At 41.9% G+C, this 19,201-nt stretch overlaps 2 protein-coding genes across 6 annotated transcripts in view; one reads left to right on the top strand and one right to left on the bottom strand.

Annotated features, from left to right (window-relative positions):
• Positions 1 to 4,868, bottom strand: part of MCM8 (minichromosome maintenance 8 homologous recombination repair factor) — a 44,567-nt gene extending 39,699 nt beyond the window's left edge. For 2 of the 4 annotated variants that reach the window (XM_017944995.2, XM_003905050.4), the window contains exons 1-5: positions 4,471 to 4,868; positions 3,346 to 3,498; positions 2,977 to 3,081; positions 1,160 to 1,242; positions 595 to 744 (exon numbers count right to left, since the gene is read on the bottom strand). In XM_017944995.2, the coding sequence (XP_017800484.2) occupies positions 595 to 744; positions 1,160 to 1,242; positions 2,977 to 3,081; positions 3,346 to 3,493 (486 nt within the window). In that variant the 5' untranslated portion in view covers positions 3,494 to 3,498; positions 4,471 to 4,868. Of the gene's footprint in view, positions 1 to 594; positions 745 to 1,159; positions 1,243 to 2,976; positions 3,082 to 3,341; positions 3,499 to 3,857; positions 3,974 to 4,470 lie in introns of all 4 variants that reach the window. The other 2 variants (XM_009216527.4, XM_017944996.3) reach the window with 2 other exon arrangements.
• A 67-nt stretch (positions 4,869 to 4,935) lies between these two features.
• On the top strand, positions 4,936 to 18,377 carry TRMT6 (tRNA methyltransferase 6). 2 transcript variants are annotated; one of them, XM_003905049.5, is made up of 11 exons: positions 4,941 to 5,216; positions 9,497 to 9,624; positions 11,440 to 11,549; positions 12,093 to 12,184; positions 12,316 to 12,399; positions 12,653 to 12,777; positions 13,544 to 13,902; positions 14,289 to 14,374; positions 14,973 to 15,075; positions 15,179 to 15,265; positions 17,490 to 18,377. In XM_003905049.5, exons 1-11 carry the CDS (start codon positions 5,089 to 5,091, stop codon positions 17,679 to 17,681), a joined length of 1,494 nt encoding a protein of 497 aa, XP_003905098.1. In that variant the 5' UTR covers positions 4,941 to 5,088; the 3' UTR covers positions 17,682 to 18,377. The 2 variants fall into 2 exon arrangements, with proteins under 2 accessions (XP_009214788.1, XP_003905098.1); XM_009216524.4 differs by lacking the exon at positions 11,440 to 11,549 and having other exon boundaries at positions 4,936 to 5,216; positions 17,490 to 18,373.
• The last annotated feature ends 824 nt before the right edge of the window (positions 18,378 to 19,201 follow it).

The following is a 19,201-nucleotide window of genomic DNA, read 5'->3' on the forward strand; positions in this document are numbered from 1 at the left end:
GAGATCGTGCCACTGCACTCCAGCCTGGCAATAGAGTGAGACTCCACCTCAAAAAAATAAATAAAAAATAAATTTTAAAAATTTAAAAAATTTAAAGTGTTTTCATATATGTTGTATTACCTGACCCTGAAAAAAACTCAGGCAGGCACAGTACAAATTGTTATTCACATTTGACATACAGGGACACTCAGTGGTTTGCCTCATGCCACAGAACCTAAATCTAAGGTTGCTCTTTTTTGCTCTAAGATCGTAACTGATAACACCATGATTCCTTGTCTTATCTTCTCTATGAGACTGTATAACTTCTTGAAAGGAAGGTTTAATTTCTGCACAATCTTTAGCAAGATTAAGCAAATCCAAATGAGTTAGAAGTAAATATTTCATTACATAAGCTGTTGTATATAGAATGAATGGTATCTTTCAGAATGGTATTGCAACCTCTCAATTCTAGCCAACATCTTTTTGTAAAAGCTAAGTATCTCTTATAGAAGGTACAGTCACTGTAAAATCTTCCTTTAAACTTAGACAAGGTGTGCATGTGTGTGCAAACGTTAAAAAAGTTTAGACAAAAGTATGCATAAGACATATAGTTACCTGATGTATTGCCAAACCCATGCAAGCCAAAGTTTTCTCAGGTGCATCTCTTAGTTCATTTGCTGTATCTGGTATCAAGTTAGTTACTTCATCGTCTTTTATCAGTTCTTTAAAATCCACCAAAATACTTCCCTTTCTTTCTATTTCATCCTATAAAATAGAAAGTATGAAAACAATAATTGCTTTTCTGTAGTCAATTACCATTAACTGAGCATTCTGTTATACACTTTGAGAAAGCATACAATGTTTATATGTGATAATGGTAAGTACCACATAAGTATAAGCTTTGTGCCAAGCATGGTTCTGATATTTCAAATATATTAATGTACTGATGCCTCTCAACAATCCTTTAAGGTAGGTATCTATACCTCTATCTCCAAATGAAAGAAAACCGAGGCACAGAGAAGTAATTGATTTAATCAAAGTCCAGACTGCCAGTAAGTGGCAGAACTGAGGTCTGAACCAACACAGTCTGACTCCAGTGCCTGTGACCATAATCACAAGTACCTCAAATACATTGATAAGATGGCACACGACTGGCAGCTTTGCTGTAGAGGAATCTTACCTTGTCATACAAATAAATATGCCTTGTGAAAAATTTTTCAAATGCTTGAATCTTCTCAATCAAAGGAGAGCTATCGCTGTAAACTAATCCAACAAACATGGCATTAGCACTATAATCACACATGTACATGCATATTTTTCATGAGACAAAAGCAGCACTATATACATGGCAGATGATTTTTTTCTAATTGCTTTGTATTTTGATTACATTCATATAAAAACTGGTATAGAATGTAAACTTAAGATTCTAAAACAAATTTAGGTTTGCATAATGTGAAATGCAGACAGAAACTCTTCTCTCTCTAAAAGCCCCACTATCTGGGAAACTTTGTTTTGCATCTTTGACACCTAACAGGACATGTTAGTTCAAATAATTTAGACAATAAGCTTAAACCAAAAATTACAATAAAGTCAAAGCCAGACACATAAATTAAGCTCTTATTCTGAAACAGAACTGAAGACAATCACAGTCTTTCCTGAGATCAGGAGACAGACCAACAACGCTTGACCGTGGTGGCCAAACTGAAAAGCATTTTTTTTTTTTACACTTTAAAGTTCTACATTTTCAAATATGTCTCTCACAGAAGAACAGTACAATAAAGTAGTTTGAAAGAACAGATGGTGAAGGCTAAGGCCCCGCTTGAACTCCATCTTTAGGACTGTCCAAAAATCACTTATAGTGTTCTGAGCTACCTGCCAAGGGAACAATGTGAGTGCCGATGACTAATACATCCTAAGGAACAAAAGATCATTCATGAAACAGATTCTACTGAAGGAAAAAAGCGAACAGGTTTCCAATAAAGAAAACACTTGTAAAGTATTCTATTCATTCACAAAATGACTACTGAGTGCCTGGTACGGGAGGGTCCTGGACCTCAACAATCTAGTGATTAAAAAAAAAGTATACACACACACACCCCTTATGAGACCTAAGAAACAAATGGGTATTTTAAGAGCACAGAAAAGACAGTTCCCTGCACCTATACAGACTGATGTAGGTTAACTGGTATTCTTAATTATCAAAGGGAGATTCCTTACCTGTGTTTCTACACAAAGCTCTATTTGTTATTGTTCCTTGATTTCAAGCCCAGTTCTTTCTGCTCTGTGATGCTATAATTCAGATCTGTACCCTACATGTCTCAGATTCTCTTTAAATTCTGCCAGTTGAAGGCACTTTAGAGTGTAGAAGGTGGCAGGAAGAGAGAAAGGAATTTATTATTGTTTGCAATTTTTTTCAGCATCTCTGCAGCTGCATAACGATAGTGCTAGCCTCCAGTTCCAAGCACCACTGAGTCATGCCCCCTCAGTTACCAGTGGCAAGCAGCTTCATTTGCCTTGTGGTCTGAGTACAGCTCTGTAAGGTAGCCTTCAGAAGTCTAAGCATAGGTTTGTAGGGTGCCCCTCAAAAGTCAAAATAACAGCTATGCTGTGACCTCTCCAACCTTTGAATTCCCACATTCTGGTAACCTCAGAACTTCTTTTATTCTCTTAGCTATAAGGATGGTTGCTGCTTCCTCAAGTTACTACTTTCTGGGGGGTTACCTCAGTATTTCCTTTCTACTCTTTCAGTCTTCCATTTTTGTATCCAATTTCTTGTATTAAGTCCCCTTTTTGAAATATCCGTATGGTCTCTGCTTTCCTGACTGATACAAAGTCTAAAATGCTTTTGAAACATAAACATCATTTAATTGTTTGGGTGAACTAAGATTAAAGCAGGTACATGTTAGTAAGTGAATTATACTAATACAAGATATAGCATCCAAAGACAAGTTAAGAAAATATGATTTATGGTGCTTTTTAGCACTTTTTTAACCCTACCTTCAGAGAAATAAAGCTTCCAGCCTTTATATGGTATGAGCTGATCCAATGTTGACTGCATTGACTGTGGGGTCTTTGTTGAAAGCAAAGACTGTGGGGTTTGTTCTGAAAAAAATAAAATACTAGGTTGGTAGAAACAGAGTCAACATTTTCCCAATGTGCTTCTCTTTCCAAATGAGACTCTCATTAATAGAATATCCAAATTAGAGGTTCGAGTAAGAATCTGGGACATCGATGTTCAAATACTTACTAAGGAGTAGCATGAAATAAAAGACAAACCGAAGCATGAGATAAACCGCCTTGTATGATAGACACGAATTGCTTCCTTCATTAAGTGAAAAAAATTCATCAATCATTGACCTCACCTACCAGAAGTATGTTTTCCTGTGGTTTGACTCAGATCAGGTCTGTGTCCTCTTTCTCTCCATTTTCCTGAGAAGTTCCCGCCACCTCTTCCTCTTTTCCAGCTTTGAAATCTTCCTCGTCCAAATCCTCTGCCTCTATACTCTCTATTCATTTCTCCTAAAAGACAGATATTAAAAAGGTCTTCACCAAAACTATAAGGAAAAGTGCTCCTAAAAATGTATTAATGTAATAAAAAAGGAAAAATTAATGTATTCTAGGTTCAAGACTAGCAAACAGGCTTGCAAAGTTGTGCACCTGTGATACAAGACCCAAGTTAAGTTTCTAATCTCTATCGCTTTTTAAGGTATACCATAATAGTTTAATAACTATTAAATATGGTTTAAGTATACTAGACGCTCATAGGTTAAAAATAAGGACAGGTACTGTACCTGTTTACAAGAAGTACCCATCACAGAAATGAAAATAGGACAGGTAATTAACTCTACGAAAACTTATTCGCAGTATTTGAGACTTATTATTATAGGGCAGGACAGGATGAACATAATTCTGGCCTGTGAGACACTAGGGATACATCATCATAGCTTCTTACAGTCAATCCTGCAGTGTCACATCCACTTTTTGTGCAATTTTTCTGTAAATCCAAAATCGTTCTTTTAAAATACAAATCTACTTAAAAATGATTCATACCCTAAGTATACAATAAAGATATACCTGTACACTGCACTGCAATTCATTATAAAATAACCTATCCAAATCCTTACTTAAAAGGGGTTTAGTTAATAAAACAAGTTAGTAACGACGAAGTTAACGATTTAACGGCATGACAGGGCTCCGATAATTAACTAGGCATTACGCATTATGAAACTGATGCTCAAAAAATTAAGCAAACCGATCAAGATCAAAGTTGTTTGTTGACAATACAGAGATAAAACTCTTTCAGGCTCCCAAGCTGAGGCGCTCCTTCAACAACGCTGTGTGCCATACCCTTCTCAAACGAGACAATACGCTGAGAATTGTAACAAATTCAAAAGACGTAAGAGGTAGGACCGGAGAACGAGTAAAAAATAACAGTTGGGTAGTTGTGCTTCTTTACTACTTTATTTACGTCTCCTAAGGCTAAGTTCTTACTTGCTTGGGGCAGAGGTCCCAAACTTCTCCTAGTTCACAACTGGGCCGGCTCCAGGATACGCGCAGATCTGTCCGGCTGGATTCTCCCTCCCCCCGTCCCGTAGAGAAGCACAACGGGACTAAGAGTCTCCGAGATCTGAGCTCCTCAGGCGGCTCCTGCCAAGTCCGCGGTTCTCTTCAGCCGCAGCTTTCCTGTGGTCCCTGCGCGGTGCTGAATCCCATCTTTCTCAACGGCTCGGGAAACTCAGTTTCCCCACCGCAGCTTCCAGAAAGTATCTGTAGCGTACAGCGCCGCAATCGTGCCTCAAGCGAAAATCAGGTGTTCCCCTAAATTCTTTTTTGGCGCTTCAATGATCCAACTTCCGCTCAAAGAAGCGGCAAGACGGGAGGGGAGGGGCGGAGTGCAGCCAATCAAGGAGTTTGGCCCGACGGAAGCCGAGAGGCTCCCGGAAGCGGTCTTGAGGTCTGGACCGGAAAGCGGAAGCGGCGTGTAACACGTGGGGGCGGTGCCGGTCGGCGGGCTCCTACTGCGCCAGGTTGTGGGAAGTGAGGCTGGCGGTGGCTACAACCGAGGAGGAGGGGCGAGACGCCGTGGAGCACGGCGACCGGCTGAGCGTCATGGAGGGCTCAGGGGAGCAGCCGGGCCCACAGCCACAGCATCCCGGAGACCACCGCATCCGCGACGGCGACTTCGTGGTGCTGAAACGTGAAGATGTGTTTAAAGCAGTACAAGTCCAGCGGAGAAAGTAAGTCAGATCGCTGACTTTAGGGGTCTCCCGCCCCCACCTTGTAGATACCCCCTCCCTCCAGGTCTCTCCACAGACCTCTCCCGCCAGGGTGCAGTTCTTGGCTCTCTTGGTCCCCATTCCCCGCCCTCGTCTCCTCGGATCTTTCTGTCACAGAAGGCTTTTCCACCAGGATCCCGTCCTCGAACCTCATAATCTCCCCTAACCTTCCTGTTTTCCCAGAGCCCCCTCCATGGTTTCATATCTGGCTGTCCACCTTCAGCATCCTTTTCAGTCTTTCCACAGGGTTCCTTCCCCAGAATTCCATTCTTGGCCCTAGGGTGCCAAGGCCTCCCTCTCCACACCCCTAATCACCTGTCCTGAAGTTCTTTCCCTAAGACCTTGGGATCTTCACTGTCTTTCCACAGACACTCCCTCCTTTCTTCACTCTGGGATCTCATCCTTGTCTCCCAGAGTCTCCTAAAGGTTCCCCCTTTTTTCCCACCATAGATCCTCCTTCCTCCTTAATCCTTCAGTCAGGGTCTATCCCACAAAAAAATGAAACCTCTCCTACCTAGTCTGGCTTTCCATCCTCTTCTCTACCCAAACAGGATACACAGAATAGATGAAAGAGACAATTCACCATAGAGTGTGGAATTGCTTTGAGTTTCCCTCGTTTTACTCACCAAAGGATTCAAAGCTGGGAAAATTGCTAAAAAGCAATTTGCTCAAGGCCTCAGAACTCGAAATTAGGTTTGGTTTGTGCACCCGCTGACTAGTATCACTGTTTTATAATAGTAGAGAAGTGGGATTTTGAAAACTTTCTGAAAGGGCTGGTGAGGTTGCTAAGTCCTAAGAGCTTATTAATGGTGAAAATTTATTGGGATATTTGGATTAATTTATCTGAGAAATATAACCACAGTTTTTTTTTGTTTTTGAGACGGAGTCTCGCTCTGTCACCCAGGCTGGAGTGCAGTAGTGCAGTCTCAGCTCATTGCAGCCTCTGCCTCCTGGGTTCAAGCGATTCTCCTGCCTCAGCCTCCCTAGTGGCTGGGACTCGGGCACCATCACGCCCGGCTAATTTTTGTATTTTTAGTAGAGACAGAGTTTCACCATGTTAGCCATGCTGGTCTCGAACTCCTGACCTGAAGTGATCCGCTCACCCTCCCAAAGTGCTGGGATTATAGGCAGGAGCCACAGCACCTGGCTAACCACAGTTTCTTCTTCTTTTTTCTTTTCTTTTTTTTTTTTTGGAGAAGGAATTTCGCTGTTGTCACCCAGGCTGGAGTGCAATGGTGCGATCTCGCTTCACTGCAACCTCTGCCTCCTGGGTTCAAGCGATTCTCCTGCTTCAGCCTCCCAGGTAGCTGGGATTACAGGCTCCCACCACCATGCCCGGCTAATTTTTTTTTTTTTTTTTGTATTTTTAGTAGAGATGGAGTTTCACCATGTTGTTGGGCGCTCTGAGACTCCTGACCTCCAGGTCCCACCTGCCTCGGCCTCCCAAAGTCCTGGGATTACGGTGTGAGCCTGGCAGCCAAATACAGTTTTCTTTGAGCCAGGTTATTGTGCTTTGACAGAGATAAGTTGAATGCAATGTCAGGAGAACAGCTTTCTGCAGACTAGGAAGTATGAGATTTGGAATTTCTGATAAGTACTTACTTCAGATGAACTCATTTACTCCTGGTTTAAGCAAACCGTTAATTGGTATTTAAGGTGAAACAGGCATCATAAAATAGTGAAGAAACAAGTCTCCAGAGCACTAAGCTGGTGATAACCAAGCTTTTTGCACAGGCACTAATTTAGTAAAGAAAAAAAGTTTCTTTTATGAGGGGTGTGGTTTTTTTTTTTTAGTCCGGAAATGTAATTCCTGCACCAACCTTTAACTATTTTTAAATTCTTCTTCTTTTTTTTCTTTTTTAAACTAATTAATTAATTTTGTTTGTAGAGACAGAGTTTCACTATGTTATCTAGGCTAGTCTCCAGTTCCTGGGCTCAAGTAATTCCGGCCACCTCCGCCTCCCAGAATGCTGGGATTACAGGCATGAACCAGTGCGTCTGACCTTCCCCTTTTGCGGTGCCAAAAGGGTTGGGGACCACTGCCCTAAACATTTATTTGGAAATACTTTTCATCAGGCCCTCTTCTTCACAGAAGTCATAGTGGCAGTTTCCATTTTATTTAGAAAATGACTCTGTAAGTTCAACTGCATCCCAGGTCAGACTCCCTCATCACCCTTGGGGCTACACTCATCTGGTTGGGCAAAAAACAGTCCAGGCTCTCAGAAAAGTAGACTCTGCAAATCCTACTCCTTCCCAGTGAAGACGTGGCCTCCTCATCCCTCTTACTGGGCCGCACATTACTGACCAGGGGCAGTGACCTGACCTGTCAAACCAGCCAGTTTTAAGTGACACTCATCATCCCCTCTGTATATCACATAGGCTTGCAGAGAGGTAAACCCACCTATCTCAGATCCAGTATTTTTGTTTGGTTTGTTTGTTTGTTTCTTTTTTGAGACGGGATCTCACTCGGTCACCCAGGCTAGAGTGTAGTGCTGTGATCTTGGCTCACTGCAACCGCTGCCTCTTGGGCTCAAGCAATCCTTCCACCTCAAGTAATCCTTCCACCTCAGCCTCCTCAGTAACTAATTTGTGTACTTTTTGTAGAGAAACTCCTGAACCCAAGTGACACTCCTGCCTCAGCCTCCTAAGTAGCTGGGATTACAAGTGTATGCCACTACACCCAGCTGATTTTTGCATTTTTTGTAGAGACGGAGTTTTTCCTGTCAGCCAGGCTGGTCTCAAACTCCTGGACTCAAGTGACCCACCCGCCTCAGCCTCCCACAGTTCTGGGATTACAAGTGTGACCCACCACTCCTGGCCAGATCCGGTGTTTCAGTAGCACCTGGGTGACTGAAGGATGAGGGTGGGGGTGCACATCTGGGCTGAGCTGAATTGCAACATCTGAGGAGATTTACGTTAGCAAATATTTTGAGTGTCTGTTACATTCTGTCGTATGTAAGTATCTAGGGACCCAGCAAATAACAAGAATTGGCCGTATCTGAATCACTTATGATCTTACAGGATTTCCCTCAGATGGTTTGAGTAAGCTTTAATGAAGATGTGACGCAAAAGTGTGGCAGGATTTAGGGAACCAATAAAGGTGATACACCCAGAGACCAGCAATGGTGGTAAGCCTCTGACACGGAAGTGTGGGTGATGTGGCAGTATATTCTGTCATAGCTTCCTGGTGGCACAGAGAGAGGAAGAGAAGGAGTGGGATGGGGCACAAACAGAATTAATCACTACATGATTCCCAGAATTCAGTGTTCTGTGCACATGGGCCATGTCCTGAAGCTAGGTGGGCTTTCTAAGGTCCTTAGGTCTTTGCTGGAGTAGACCGTGTGGTATAGTGGAAAGAGTGAGGCTTGGGTTTAGACACAGATTTGGATTTGAATCCCAGCTCCAACAACACCTTGCAACTATGAATCTTGGACAAGATACTTCTCCCTGGGCCTCGGATTGCTCTTCTGGAAAGAGCTATGTCCCAGAATTACCATGAGAATTAAATCAAAAAGTGTGAATCACACCTAGCACACACTGCCTAGCCCCTGATTGACACTCAGCAGATGTTAGTTTTCTTCTTTTGAGAAGAAAAGATTGTGTTCCTGTGAGATTTCCCTTTTAAACTGCAATAAGATAAAAAATCTGTGTCATAGGAAAACCTCAAGTTGCCTGGTCCTCAGTAGAGCATTGTCTGTGTTAGGCTCCATTTCCAAGTGTGTAGATTGTCAGTGTTAATTTGCAAGTATAATTTGCTTTTATTAGATAATTTCCAAATAAAATGGCCAATCAGACCAAGCCCAGGAAATTTGTTAAATCCTTGTTACTTCAATGATTGTTCAGTTTTGAGCTTTTCTGGGGTAAGTTGCAAGAGTTGTCACAGTGTATGTCCAGGCCTGGCAATTTTGGGGATCCTGTCTACCATTCAGGCTATCTGCAGAGCCAGCGAGTTTGGACATTCTGGTAGACATGCAAACTGGGGTCAGCCCAGTGTACCAGAAGAGGAATGTCTTCTGTCTTTGCTTCCCCTTTCCAAAATTCAGTGTTCTTGTGGCTTATTCATTAATTGTATGTCTCTATCCCAACCAGGTTCTCCCTAGTTCCTTTGTTGCTTTATGTTCAGAGATAATGCTGCTGAGCCTCCATTGTGGAGACCACTTTTGAAATAAACTGTAGTGAACACGTCTTTTCTGTACTGAATACAAAAGATATTCAGTTAATTGATTGCTTTTTTTCCCTAGAAAAGTAACTTTCGAAAAACAGTGGTTCTACCTGGATAACGTCATTGGCCATAGTTATGGAACCACATTTGAAGTGACCAGTGGAGGAAGTCTACAGCCCAAGAAGAAGAGGGAAGAGCCTACTGCAGGTGCACATTTTGGATACGTGAAATAGATGCTGTCCAACTGACTAGTCAGAAACATCTCAACCTCCACCTAATTCCCAAGTGCTAGACAATGCTGCCCCAAAAGAAATCTTAACTCATAATCTAAGAACTGCAGCTTAGTGGAGTGAAGCAAGTACTACCTTTGGCCCTGAGATAACCTGGATTCTGTCTCCAGGCCACCATTAAATGGTTCTCTGCTCTTGGGCCAGGCATTTAATCCTATGAGTCGTTTCTGTGTCATTGCAAGAACATATGTAAAGTTCTTTCAGTGCCCAGAAGTTATGTAACAGCTGTAAGGTGGTTAGTGTATGGTGTAGAGGTTAAGAGGTCGGTTTTGGATCCAACTAAGTTCAATTTCTACCTTCATCACTTGCCTTGTACCATTGGGCAACTTACTTGAGTTCTGTGAGTCTTACATCCTTATATATGTAAAATTGGGTCATAAACATATTTAATGCCTAGGTTATATTGAGTGCTCAATGATGTGGCTCATAGGAAGTTCTCCATAGTGTCTTGCTTTTAGTAAGGGCTCATAATCTTAGCTATTACTATTATTATTTCTTAACAACCTCTTGTCCAAAAGCTGTTATTAATTAAAATTAAATATTTATTAAAATGAACATTGAGAATATCTTATTAATTAAAACACAAGTAATTATTTGAAGTTAAATAAATACTATTAAAGTTTTTTGAGGCCGGGCGCGGTGGCTCAAGCCTGTAATCCCAGCACTTTGGGAGGCCGAGACGGGCGGATCACGAGGTCAGGAGATGGAGACCATCCTGGCTAACACGGTGAAACCCCGTCTCTACTAAAAATACAGAAAACTAGCCGGGTGAGGTGGCGGGCGCCTGTAGTCCCAGCTACTCGGGAGGCTGAGGCAGGAGAATGGCGTAAACCCGGGAGGCGGAGTTTGCAGTGAGCTGAGATCCGGCCACTGCACTCCAGCCTGGGCGACAGAGCGAGACTCTGTCTCAAAAAATAAAAAATAAAAAAATAAAAAAATAAAGTTTTTTGAGTCAAACCAGTTATTTAGATACATTTAAATTAATATCCATATTTTTACTAAGCACCAAATATATGCCAGGTATAATTTGGCACTGCAGTTATAGCAGTTCGTAAGATAGACTGTCGTATAAAATGTACTTACCAGTTGGAACACCAAAAATAATCAAGTAGACAAGCAAACAGCATGATTTCTTATGGTGAAGTGACACATGCTGTGAAGATAATAAAGCAGGGGCGTGTGCTAATTTGGTAAAGCAAGAGAATGAGCTCAGCTTCAAGTGATAGAAAGGATCCAGCCACTCAGACATCTGTCATAGAACCTTCCAGGCAGAGGAAGCAGCAGGTGCCAAAAGCCTGCTGTGGGACCTTGCTGGGTGTGTTCAAGGAACAGAAAGAAGGCCATTGTGACTGAAGCTAAGGTATCAAGAGATCAGGCCAGGAACAATAGGCAGGGACCAGATCAATTATGGCCTTGCAGGTCATCTTTGGAATGTATTCCATTGCTATGGGAAGCCACTGTATGGTTTTAAACATGGGATAGTTAAGTCAAATTGCATTTAAACAGAGAGCACTCTGGCATCCAGGTGGATAGTAGCGGGGCAAGGCTGGGAGTGGGAAGATGACTTAGAGGCTTGGAGTAGTTTTGGCAGGAAAGGATGGTGTGATGGGAGCAGTGCAGCCGGGAGGCCAGACTTCAGTGGCTGATGGACTGGATGTGGATATGAACTCAAAAAAGAAAGTGTCAAATAATTTCAGACCATAAATGTCAATAGAGCAATTTCTTTCCTTAGAGACTAAAGAAGCGGGCACTGATAATCGAAATATAGTTGATGATGGGAAATCTCAGAAACTTACTCAAGATGACATAAAAGCTTTGAAGGACAAGGGCATTAAAGGAGAGGTAATATTCAAAGGATTTTTAGTTTTGTTTTTGTCTGTTTGGCATTTAGGAAACTGGTTTTTAAAGCAGACTGTACCTAAGTTAAAAAAAAAAAAGTTATAGCTTTGATAGAAACAGGTTGAAATGTACATGTAACTCAACATTTCAAAGATTTTATGTCTTACATACAGGAATATAAGTGAATGACATTACTAATATTAGTGGTAGAGAATGTAATAACAGTGCATATCAGGATTTAACTTTGTTCATTTTCGGTAATGTTTTCAGCCAGTGTCTTCAGAAATTAGTTTCCTTTACCTCTCTTCTCCCTTTATTGGATATCTCTGTTCTTTTACGTTGGTTTAAATGGAGTTATAAAGTACTTGTATTTTATTATAAATTCCAAATAGAGTATAGAAATACAAAGTTCATCTATTTGGACTTCTGTGGAAAAGGGATTGGAGAATCAGACCATTGGATCCATTCTTGGGTAAGAAGCCTTTGGAAGTTACTTGTTTTGTGAAAGTAAAGTTTCAGAAAATCTACTTGCTCCTTTTCTTATAGGAAATAGTTCAGCAGTTAATTGAAAATAGTACAACGTTCCGAGACAAGACAGAATTTGCTCAAGATAAATATATTAAAAAGAAGAAAAAAAAGTAAGTAGTTTTTATTTTTAAAGGCTGATAATGTTAAACTTTTTTATATGTTTATAAAACATATATCTTATTACAAATAAAATATTTTAAGTCATTTTTTCAAGTCAGTGTTCTGTTTTTTCTTCCCCCAGATATGAAGCCATCATTACTGTTGTGAAGCCATCCACCCGTATTCTTTCAATTATGTATTATGCAAGAGAACCTGGAAAAATTAAGTACGCTTTGTTTCCTTTCAAAAGTATAAGTGGGGGAACTATGTCTTTAAGAAAGTCATGATTTTAAGTAAAATGAAAAAACTTGCTCACCTCCTCCTACCTCATAAATTGTAAGTCCTTTTACTGTCGCCTCCAAAGCAATCAATAATCTTATCAACATAATTTTCATAAAGCAAACAAAACTTGAAAAATGATGATTAAAATAGTAGGCTTCACTTAGCTAAAAATGAATGAATTATTGTTTTTACTTTAGCCACATGAGATACGATACACTAGCCCAGATGTTGACGTTGGGAAATATCCGTGCTGGCAACAAAATGATTGTGATGGAAACGTGTGCAGGCTTGGTGCTGGGTGCAATGATGGAACGAATGGGAGGTGAGACTTAATATTTCCATTTTCAACAAAACTCCACCCTGATGTGAGTAAAGGCTGTCCAAAAATGTAAACTCATGGAAAGCCAGATTGAATTACTTCAGGGTTAACGAAGTGACTTGGGTGAACCTGCACAGCTCCTAGCCTGGGGACCTTCTTACGCAGTCTCCATCACCCAGCACCCCACCCATGGGTACCCCTGACCCATGGCGATTGTCCTTTCTAGCTTCACTGTCAGTGGGCGTGATGCTGGAGCCTGTGGCTTGCTAGGGCTTTCAGGACAGTGATTTTAGTAAACTGGGTAGATGGTGCTCATTTCATTGGGCCTAAATTGAAGGGAGTGAGTGGGAAGATTACTAAGCATGTATTCTCTCTGGAAAAATACAGCACAGTCTGATTTGTCTGTTTCTTTTCTGACCACATAGAAGATAACCTGTAACTGCTCCATATGAGGATTGGAGTGAGGGGAAGCAGAGTCAATCACCAATCATGTAACAACCAAATTTGCAGACACAGGGTTTTACAGTAGTATCAAGTGGGGGATAAGCTTCTTTGAGACTTCCTGCTATCTGCTTTAGAATTATATTACCTCCACTGGTAATACTCATAGACTCCAAACAGACTCCCTGAGGAGCTGCACCATTCTTCAGCCTGTGAATAAAGTATTAATAGAAAGACCTTCAGTCTCATTACTGTGGAGGACTCACTGAGGGTTTGCATAGTCTAGCGTCACTCCACGGGCAGATGTTTGTTTCTTTTATCTGTTCAGGTTTTGGCTCCATTATTCAGCTATACCCTGGAGGTGGACCTGTTCGGGCAGCAACAGCATGTTTTGGATTTCCCAAATCTTTTCTCAATGGTCTTTATGAATTCCCCCTCAACAAAGTGGACAGTCTTCTACATGGAACATTTTCTGCCGAGATGTTATCTTCAGAGCCAAAAGACAGTGCTTTGGTTGAAGAAAGTAATGGCACACTGGAGGAAAAACAGGCTTCTGAACAAGAGAATGAAGACAGTATGGCAGAGGCCCCAGAGAGCAACCACCCAGAAGACCAGGAAACAATGGAAACCATTTCTCAAGATCCAGAACATAAGGGGCCTAAAGAGAGAGGAAGCAAAAAAGATTATGTAAGGATGCCAAGAGTCCCCACCACCCCCGTAATCTCAGGCCCTCAGTTAACTTCACTTAAATCATGAGATTTGGTTTGGCTTTAGTGTATTAGCTCCCAAGATGATAACTATCAAAACAGAATGAGTGTGTGTACATGTACACAAGCGTGTGATTTCAGGCTTTGGGGTGCAGCTTTAGGTTACAGAAGCATTGCATAGATAACTTAATAATGGTTTTTATAGTATATAGGCTTTCTTGTGTTTTTTCAGCTTCCTTATAAACAATCTCCTTCTATTGGTTTAGTCCAGGTTGATAAATATTGTTGAAATGTTTTGACAGACCAGAGCATTTCCATAAATTTGACTGACCCCAGTACATTGGTTTCTTCTTTTTCTTTTTGAAGATTCAGGAAAAACAGAGGAGACAAGAAGAGCAGAGGAAAAGACATTTAGAGGCTGCCGCTCTGCTGAGTGAAAGAAACGCGGATGGGTGCGTTGATGGAAGCAGCAGGAGACTCCTCCGCGCGTGTGGGCTCTGCTTCAGACAGATTGGCATTCCCTTCTTGTCTGCTTTGATTCTAGTGGGACCCAAGATGAGGATTTTGTCTTGGGGGTTTTTTAAAGAAAGGAGGCTGAGGCTGGCAGGGGTGGGGAATTGATGATGCTGGTTTCAGGATTTCAGAAGAAATTGAACTTTCTCCATCACAGTGCATCAAAACAGGCTTTGTGGTCCTACTGGGCGCAGGGGATGGGGCACTCAAATGCTGCGACACAGGCTATAACAAATGTCCACAAAGCAGCATATGCAGTGTTGGATTTGTTTCCAGGTGATTTTTTTAAAAAAAATCAAGAATGTCATTAAATGCCACTTAGAGTTGCCAAGCACCGCAAGAGCTTCTAACCCAGTTTGTGTTTCCTAGAAAGAAATAGCTCATGATTGTATTCTGTTTTGGATTTCTAGAATGTTATATTTAAATCTCTTCTTTGTGTGAGTCATGCAAATTAAATACATGATCATTTTAAATGCATTTTAAAACCCATGCTCCACTTTGGGAGAGAAATAATTTGTCTTGACATTTTCCTTACAGTTTAATTGTAGCTAGTCGTTTCCACCCCACTCCCCTGCTGCTGTCTTTGCTGGACTTTGTGGCCCCTTCAAGGCCATTCGTGGTCTACTGTCAGTACAAAGAGGTAATACTGGAATGGAATGGGCAGGAATTCTTACGTCTGAATGTTGATTCCTAAACTGCATCCCAGGAAGTAGCTCTTAACGGAATTCTGTTTTTGCCTGCAGCCTCTGTTGGAATGCTACACAAAGCTGCGGGAGAGGGGAGGGGTCATCAACCTCAGGCTGTCTGAGACCTGGCTCAGAAATTACCAGGTACGTGTTCTTACAGCCAGTCAAGAGCTGCCCTCCCAAGACTTGACTGTCCTTGCAGTAGTACTAGAAGTCATTAAATAGAGTTATCTCAGCCAGGCACAGTGGCTGATGCCTGTAATCCCAGCACTTTGGGAGGCCAAGGCAGGCAGATTGCTTGAGTCCAGGAGTTCAATACCAGCCTGGGCAACATGGTGAAACCCTATCTCTCTGAAAAATATATATAAATTGGGCATGACCCTGTATCTACAAAAAATACAAAAATTAGTCGAGCATGGTGGCAGGTGCCTGTAGTCCCAGCTGCTCAGGAGCTGAGGTGGAGAGATTGCTTGAACCGGGGAGGTCGAGGCTGCAGTGAGCCGAGATCCCACCACTGCACTCCAGCCTGGGTGACAGAGTAAGACCCTGTCTCAAAAACAAAATAAAAATAGAGATATTTCTGCTTCTGTCTACAGAGATGAAGATGTCTCATGGCTGTTGCTCAGAGAATATGCCCCTTACTTTTTCTGACCCTTTTTTTCTCTTGTTATGTCAGAATATATTACTCTGTAACTCTGCCCTGAAGGCATTTAAAATGCAAACCGCTATGGTTCTTATTTCCCCAAGACCTCGATATCACTGTGGATGATGTAATTGACAATAGCAAAATTCCCAAGTGGATGAGAAACTGTCCCTTTCCTCTCTGCCAGGATGTTTTTGTGGCAAGTTTTCAGGATTTACTGGTGGCCTTGGTGTCAGTTCAGGTCTTCTGGAAGACATATGCTAAGATGGAAGTCGAAGTGTAAGAGATGTATTGAGGGAAATGCCTTAGAGACATAAGGGGAGAGGGAGCAAGATCGGTGGTGCAGGTTGATGCCTGGGCAAGGAGCTGGTAGAGAAAGGAGGACGGGAGGAAGAGCCTGCAGTGCTGCTCTGAGAAAGTTTCCATGAGGCTGATGGTGAGCTCAGGTGCAAAGGTCGCCATTCAAGGAGCCCTGTGTTAAGCAGAAAGGCTCCAGCCCTGGTACCCATGCTCAGTTACTGACTGGGAACAACCCATGGCCTCCCTCAGCATGAATGCTGTAGTAGATCCCAAAGGAGCGGCAGCTGGAGGCGTTCTACTGCCTGAATGCCTTGCAGCCAGTTCCCTCATGAAGGGAGATCTGAGGGGAGCACTTTCATGCTGCCATAGGCCCCGTCTCATTGCTTGGTGTCTTATCCTAATGTAGTGGGGATGCTATTGAGCCTTAGGTAACCCTACCCTTTGTAGAGGTTGTCTTACTTAGCTAAGGTTACAGGAGAAAGATGAGAGAAGTTGCCTTGGCAAAGTTAACAGGGTAGCGGGAGAGGGAGGTTTGGAGTGTAGTACATTCAGTAGCAACTTCTCCATAGACCCAGGCTCCATTATTGGCCATGAAGCTTCCTGAAGCCAAGAGAAAGAAAGCTCTATGCACAGTTCTAGAGTACTGCCCAGACCATTACCCATTCTCCGCCAGAAACATGCTTGTTTCTAGAGAAACCTGGGCTAAACTGAAAACTGCTTCAGTTTTTTGTTTTTTTTTTTTGAAACAGAGTCTCACTGTGTCGCCCAGGCTGGAGTACAGTGGCACTATCTTGGCTCACTGCAACCTCTGCCTTCCGGGTTCAAGCAATTCTCCTGCCTCAGCCTCCTGAGTAGCTGGCATTACAGGCGTGTGCCACCACGCCTGGCTAATTTTTGTATTTTTAGAAGAGACAGGGTTTCATCATGTTGACCAGGCTGATCTCAAACTCCTGACCTTGTGATCCGCCTGCCTCGGCCTCCCAAAGTGCTGGGATTACAGGCGTGAGCCACCATGCCTGGCCAGTTTTATTTTTCAAAAGCAAATCCATTAAACCAATTTCTGCACTTTTCTCTGCATTGTAATGTGAAGAAATGAGTTCCTTAGAAGTTGGTCCATTTAAAACCTGGTGCCGTGGCTCATGTCTGTAATCCCAGCACTTTGGGAAGCCAAGGAGGGAGGTTCACTTGAGGCCAGGAGTTCGAGGTTACAGTGAGCCGAAATCTCACTACTGCACTCCAGCCTGAGGAACAGAGTGAGACCCTGCCTCTTAAAAAAAAAAAAAGAAAGAAAGAAAGAAAGTAACTGGTCCATTTAAATTATCAAGAGAACCTGTGTTGTTTAAATTCTGATTTTTGGTATATTGTGTTGTTCGGATGGACTTTGTTGTCTTGGGAAAGCTTGGATGTCTTTTCTGTCTTGATTAGGTTTTGCCAGATCGAAGTCATCCTAAACTGCTGATGAGTGGAGGTGGGGGTTACCTTCTCTCCGGCTTCACCGTTGCCATGGACAACCTTAAAGCAGACACCAGACTCAAATCTAATGCAAGCACTTTAGAATCACAGGAGACGGAGGAGCCTGCAGCTAAAAAACGGAAATGCCCGGAGTCTGACTCTTAACCCTTTGAGAATTGCTCTGAATTTTGTTCTCAGGCATTATACAGTTAGTAATTAAACTTTAAATGCCATTACTACTTGTTTTTTCATATCCCAAGAATAAGAACATGTCTATATACCCGTTTCTGGGAAGGAGGAGTAAGCCTTTTGTCTGTTTCTGACACAGATGCGCTTGGTCTGTCGAAACTGCGACTGTGGTGTATGTAGTATGACCAACTGCATTTAACAAAACTCCTCTAAGTACTTCTAAATATTCTGTGCAAATATCTTGAGAACTTCAACATCCTAAAAATGTGTTTCTACAAGACTTTATATTTTAAGCTAAGTGGAATAATACAACATAACTAAAACATGGCGGGTACCGAAAGGAGGGTAATTCATGGAAGAAATTTCCTCTGTTCATTCCGTTCTCTTCAACCTAAGCAATATGGATGTGTGAGTGTGTGATTTATTATGGTACCAAAAATGTCCACCCTCTTTCCTGCAGTGGAATAAGCTTTTTTGAAATGCTAAGGTTTTATTTTAATAGTTGACAACCTGGGAAAGTTCTGAGTATTTATTTTACTGCTCTTTTTTGTGCATAGAAAGGTTTAGTAGGGTACTTTTTTGCATTAGTTTGCCAATACTCTTATTCTTTGTTCTAAGTAAAGTGACTAGAATTTTTGTGTACTATTCAATTAAAGGAAACAAATGTCTTTTCCCCCTCTGTGGTTTTATGGATACACATTTGCACACACACACATATATGTATATAGATGTTGGTATATATACCCACATATATTTGTATATACATAGATATATACATACATATACATGTGGAGACATAGATTGTACCACCTGTATGAATGTATATGTACACGTGGAGACAGAGCATGCAATCTATTTGAACTATATCAGAGTTATGTGCAGAACGTAGACCAGTTCTCATCGTATTAGTGTCATTCCTTGTCAAATGTCCCTAAAGTGCCTTTCTTGATGATTATTAATGCTGAAGAACTCTGGCATGATTAGATGGTTACCCTTTCTATGCTCTGAAAAACTCGAATCATTTGATCATATGCTGTAGGAAAGAAAGTGTTTAGAATCAGCCAAGGCTCTTGTTCATTTGAGAGCTTGAGTCTTGCTCACTGGAACATGGTCATCGTTTGTGTTGCTCCTGTCATCATAGAATAGGTGTATATCATACAGCAAGCAACATCTCAGAAAAAAAGAATTTTTTTCCAAATAGCATGTGCTATTTTAATAATGGCCAATGTGATTACCAAGTACAATTTTGAGTCCTTTATCCTAATTGCTATTAAATAAAAATGTTGGCCGGGCACAGTAGCTAATAGCTGTAATCCTAACACTTTGGAAGGCCCAGGCAGGCGGATCACCCAAGGTCAGGAGTTCAAGACCAGCCAGACAAACATGTTGAAACCCCATCTCTACTAAAAATTCAAAAATTAGCCATGCATGGTGGCTAATGCCTGTCATCCCAGCTACTCGGGAGGCTGAGGCAGGAGAACCGCTTGAACCCAGGA

This window comes from Papio anubis, chromosome 16, assembly GCF_008728515.1.
Source record: "Papio anubis isolate 15944 chromosome 16, Panubis1.0, whole genome shotgun sequence".
Classification (NCBI taxonomy): Eukaryota; Metazoa; Chordata; class Mammalia; order Primates; family Cercopithecidae; genus Papio; species Papio anubis.

Bases quoted from the DNA above. Each gene is read 5' to 3' on its own strand.
- TRMT6 (XM_003905049.5), top strand. From the start codon at position 5,089: ATGGAGGGCTCAGGGGAGCAGCCGGGCCCACAGCCACAGCATCCCGGA. The intron at 5,217-9,496 runs GTAAGTCAGATC...TTTTTTCCCTAG, and splicing joins GTACAAGTCCAGCGGAGAAA to AAAAGTAACTTTCGAAAAAC. The intron at 12,778-13,543 runs GTGAGACTTAAT...TTATCTGTTCAG, and splicing joins AATGATGGAACGAATGGGAG to GTTTTGGCTCCATTATTCAG.